General features: G+C 26.3%; 1 protein-coding gene across 1 annotated transcript; it reads left to right on the forward strand.

Annotated features, from left to right (window-relative positions):
* Nucleotides 1–72: 72 nt before the first annotated feature.
* Nucleotides 73–2904, forward strand: EIN_102700 (protein kinase, putative; the record flags this gene model as incomplete). Its single annotated transcript, XM_004255530.1, has 1 exon — nt 73–2904. A coding segment is annotated over one exon (2832 nt), but the record flags the coding sequence as incomplete, so codon positions are not given.
* Nucleotides 2905–5739: the final 2835 nt, after the last annotated feature.

Raw genomic sequence — 5739 nt, forward strand, 5'->3', positions numbered from 1 at the left:
TACACTTAATTATTATAATTATAAATCACATGTTAAATTTAAATAATTAAATCACCTAATTAATAAAAAGTAAGTTATATCACAAAATTGAACATTATAAAATGTCTCACGTGTCCCCCAGAACAACAAATGCAAAACGGTTTATGTAAGTGTTTATATACATTATTAGGAACTAATTGTGTATTAAATCATTGCGTTTTATATGAAAATGGAATATGTCGACAATGTACAGACAAGTACTTTTATGATGAAATAACCAAAACATGCAATTCATGTGGTATTAATTGTAACAAGTGTGTAAATAGCACTTATTGTTATAATTGTTTTTTCAACAATTTAATTATTAATAATGGAGTTTGTGTGAATTCGAATTGTCTACTTTCCAACAGTGGGAGGTGTGTAAAATGCGACAAAGGATATTATATTTCAAATGGAAATTGTGTTGTTTGTGACATTCGTAATTGTGATTATTGTTCGACTCAAACGAAATGTTCGATGTGCCATGTTGGGTATTATTGGGACGGGTTTTCTTGTGTGAACAACAAAGGATTTGTCAACACAAATAACAAACTGATATATTGCACATCAGTTACAGACTATTTGAGTGATGGTAAATGCAATAATTGTACTTCAGACATTTACAATTGTGAAATGTGTATGGATGGAAAGTGTATTAAATGTCTTGATAATACCATATATTCCAATGGAGAGTGTGTAATAGAATCGTCTTGTAATTCTATAACAAACAGTTTATGTCTTTGTAACTCAGAATCGATATATAATGGGAATGCTTGTATTTCGAAAAGAGAAAATTGTTCATATGATAGATTAAGTGGGTGCGATGAATGCATTGAAGACCATCATCTTGTATCTAACACGTGTACACCACAAGTTGAACCAAATTGCTCTTTTCAAATGTCATCCACTTGCATTTCCTGTGATTTTGGAATGTATTTAGAAGATGGTGGCAACTGTGCTGAGTGTCCAATAGAGTGCACATCGTGTATATCTAATTCTAAGTGTATCTCATGTACAAATGATAAATACTTACAAGATCACACATGTATTTCCAGTGACGAATTGAGTAAAGTGTGTGACAAACCTTTACTAACAGGGTCCGGGTGTGCAATCTGTAAGAGTGGATATTATAGAAGTGGTAATGGCTGTAATGTGTGTAACACTGGGTGTGCCACATGTACTAATAATATTAAGTGTACTACATGTCAAAGTGATTATTTCATGACTTATGATGAAGGAGTCTGCAAGTTAAAAAACAGTACAGTTGGATGTGTTGATATTAACACTGTTTTAGGATGCATTTCATGCACTTCTGGCTATTATTTATATCACAAAGATTGTGCACCTTGCTCTGAAAATTGTAATCAATGTACTTCACAAACAACATGCCAGATATGTGAGTCTGATTTCGTTTTGGTAAATTCAAAGTGTACATCATTAGAATTAGTCAAAGACTGTGTTAAAGTATCTGAATCCAAATGCTCCAAATGTACATTTTGGCGCTCTCCAAGTATTGATGGATCATCTTGTGTTACAAAGGCGGTTTGGTGGGTGATATTTATAATAGTGTTGATAGTTATTTTACTATTTATTATATTACTTATAGTAATTGTAGTCATCACTAAAATGATTCTTGACAAATTACACAAAAAAGAAGTTGAGAAGACCACAACAATTTTTGAAATGAAAAAATCGAATATCCACTTTGAAACCCTTCAAGGCGGCATTTGTGTGTCCTCAAAAACAGTTGATTTTAACTCTGAGAATGATGAAATTCCAGTCAACACAGAAAGTCGTGAAGTTTTCTGTGTTGGAAATTTGAATGAAAATGTTGTCAAAATTCAATTCACTTTAATGTCAAACGTCGACAAATTTACTCTTCGAGTGTCGCCCGAGTTGATTTCACTCAAGAAAGGCTTTGCGTGTGAATTTTCGATGTATTTGACGCCATTGTGTACTTGTCAAATTATTAGTTCCATTCAAATTGTTGCCAAAAACTTGAAAACAAACGACGAAAAGTTCAATGCAATCAAAGTTATTGGTGTCACTGAAAAATCGACGCGAATTGATTACGACGAGTTAAAAGAAGATAAGAAACTTGGTGAAGGCTCTTTTGGAGTTGTTTACAAAGGAACTTTCAGAGGAAATATTGTTGCAATCAAAAAGATGAAGAATTTTTCAAATGATGATAATTCGATTGAGGAGTTTACTAATGAAGTTAACATGTTGAACAAATTTCGCAGTGATTTTATTGTCCATTTCTATGGCGCTGTTTTTATTCCAAGTAAAGTATGTTTAGTCACCGAATTTGCACAATTTGGGAGTTTAAAGGATTTGATGCAACATAAAAAGAGCGAAGAAGAATGTATTAATATGCGAATTAAAATGTTAGTAGACTCTTCAAAAGGAATAGCATATTTACATGAAAATGGGATCTTACATAGAGATATCAAGCCAGATAATATCTTAGTTGTTTCAATTGATTTGAATGATAGTGTGAACGCAAAATTGACAGATTTTGGGAGTTCAAGAAATATCAATTTACTGATGACGAACATGACATTCACCAAAGGAATTGGAACACCTATTTATATGGCGCCTGAAATGCTGAGAAGAGAAAAATATAAGAAGAGTGCTGATGTATATTCATTTGGAGTGACGATGTATGAAGTAGTTGGGTGGAAAGAACCATTCAACAAAGAACAGTTCAAATATAGTTGGGACATCGTTGATTTCGTTGTGGCTGGTAAACGTTTGGAAAAGCCAATGGATATGAGAGATGATATATTTATTGTGATTCAAGAAGCTTGGTGTGATGATAAAAACAAAAGGAGAAGTATTAATAACATTCAAAAAAGTCTAGAAACTATATTAAACGTGTTATAATTAGATTAGAATATTTAACTTATTCAAAGTTGTTATTGTTTGTATATTATTTAATACCATAAATAATATTGTGGCGTATTATTTTTAAATTTTGTAAAACATTTGATGAATGATATTTTAAATAGAAAACATGAAATAATAAAAACATATTTTAATAAATAAAATTGATAAAAACACTATTTTATATTGCGTAAATGAAACATCAACAATCATTCAATTAAAAATTTGGTAAAAGTAAATACATGCTATAATTATTTATTTTTTGTTGAAAATATGTTGTATTTATTTGTTTTTCAAACTAGTGTAAATAAAATAAATTAAGTTTAATATAATGTTATTAAATATAGTAATATAATTACGTTTGTTGTAATTACAAAGTGGATAAAAATCAAAAATAATTATTTCAAATATTTTAAATTGTTCAAAATTATCATGCTTGTAAAAGTAGTATTTATATGATTGATATAAAAAATTCAATGATAAAAGTTTGATAAACACTATTCAAAAATAAAGATTTTTTAAAGGGAGTTTAGTATAATAGTAGTACGTTTCATTTTTCTATCAACTGAAAAAGAAAAAAGGTATCGGGTTCAAATCCCATAGCTCCCATTTTTTGTTTTTTTAAAATATTTTGTTTTTCAAAAAAAAATTATTCAAAAATGTTTATATTAATAATTAATTGTTAATAAAATATAATAATTTATTATAATAATTAACTATTATTCAAATTAATTGTTTTTTGTATTATATTATATTATGTTTAATTCAATAAATAATATAATTAAGGCAGTAAAAAGATATTTATTTTCAATTTAATTTATTTTATAATACAAAAAATACAATAAATAAACTATATAATTATAATATTAAAACTACAGAATATAGTATGAATATATTTTTTTGTTTAAAAGTAAAAAAAGTGTGATTAGTTTAATCAATGATTAAAATTGTTATGATTATCGATGCAAAACCAAAATTTAAGTTTCATATCACTTTTTATCAATTTTACAAAACTTAATTGATTAAAATAACAAAAACAATAGAAAATGATCATTTAAGGGAATGAGACGGCATCGAAACCACAAGCCTCTTCACATGCATGACACTCAATGCAATCGTCTGGTCTTGCTACAAATGACTTATCATTTTGGAGCTCGAGGACATTAGCAGGACATGCTGAGACACAAGCACCGCATCCAGTACAGTTGTCGACGTTGATTGTTGGTGGCATTAAGTGAATTAAAATTATTATTTTTTGTTTATATAATGCAATTAGAAACAAATTATAATTTGAAAATATAAATGAAAGAATGAATAAATTAAAAAAGACATCTGGTCAAATAATTTGTGGTCAATTCAATTCATTATCATCACATTTTTTTGTTTATCTTATTAAAAAGATATAATTATGTTAAAATTTAACTATTTTTTACACAATTTGAATAATTCTAAAATACATATAGATACAATTGGTCATTAATGTTAAATTACAACAAAAGTATGGTTTTTTATCTTCACTTATTTTTTATTACCAAAAACACAGTATTATAATATTATTTTCTTTTATCATTTCACCACTTTTTTATTATTAAAAATGCCTTTCATTCGTTTTAAAATTTTTCTCTTCATTTATTAACAAGTTTTAACATAAATGGCTGATCTACACAGAAAAAAAGCAACTAACAATTTATTTTTTCTTTAAAATATAAATGTAAATTAAAAATACTAATAAATTAATAAAAAAACAAAATTCTCTAAAAAATCTGTCTAAAAACGTAGTCCGCTTGTAAAACGTAGTTTATTTAACAAAAATTATATGGTGTATTTATTCTATGTTTTTTATAAAGTCTAATATTCTTTTTGTACTTCTTTTTTTAAGGTGAAGAGGAAAAATAACAGCTTATTTAAAAGAAAGAAGTTCAAAAAGAATATCAAACATCTATTGGTTTGTCTGTAATTTGTTTTTTTAAAAAGCCGAATTCATATTATTGGCAGATTCAAAAAGTTAATTATTTCAACTATTATAATACGGGAAATTGATTATAATATATTATGTGCATGTATGCATGAGCCACAAGTTATATCTTAGAATTGTTGTAAGCTGTTATATTCGTTTTATTTAAATGTTATAATTAAAAGTTTCAGTTTGATGTTACTGTTTAAACATTTCAAAAATATCACTTTTTATTTTTTAAGGCTGTTTTTTTTATAAAAGTGAAGTAATAAACAATGAAACTAAATACACCAATAATTATTATTAAATTATTGAAAATTAATATTTAATAAATGCCTTCATTTAAATTCATCAAAATAGTTGTGGTGTTATTAAAAGACACGTATTTACTGTTTTGTGTTATAATATGAAAAATAATAAAACTATTGTTAAAAACAATTGTAAATAATATCTCTCTCGTATGTAACTATAAACAAATAGTATTTGAATGAAAACCGAGTTTATCTAAGTAGTTACACAATGAAATAAATTACAATTATTTAATATTTGGTTTTTATTAGTTTCAACAAAATGTTAAACCAATTACATAAAAATTACAATGAATATTGAGAATGACAGTGTCATTAACAGTCAATTTTCAACTTGAAATCTAATTTAACAATCATTTAAGAATTTACATAGTTATATACATGTTATTCATTTAAACATCAAATTATTATAATTAATTTGAAAGTAACAGTTTTTAAAATGACTTTTCGACTTTTGAAAAATTTGAGTAAAATAAATTTGGCTGAAAATATGATTAAACCAAGTGTACGATAATTATCTAGTGGTCTGTTCTGATATCAAAAATCTTTTATTTATATTACAATATTATTAAC

The sequence above is a fragment of the Entamoeba invadens genome, assembly GCF_000330505.1.
Source record: "Entamoeba invadens IP1 unplaced genomic scaffold scaff_1105074725029, whole genome shotgun sequence".
Classification (NCBI taxonomy): domain Eukaryota; phylum Evosea; order Mastigamoebida; family Endamoebidae; genus Entamoeba; species Entamoeba invadens.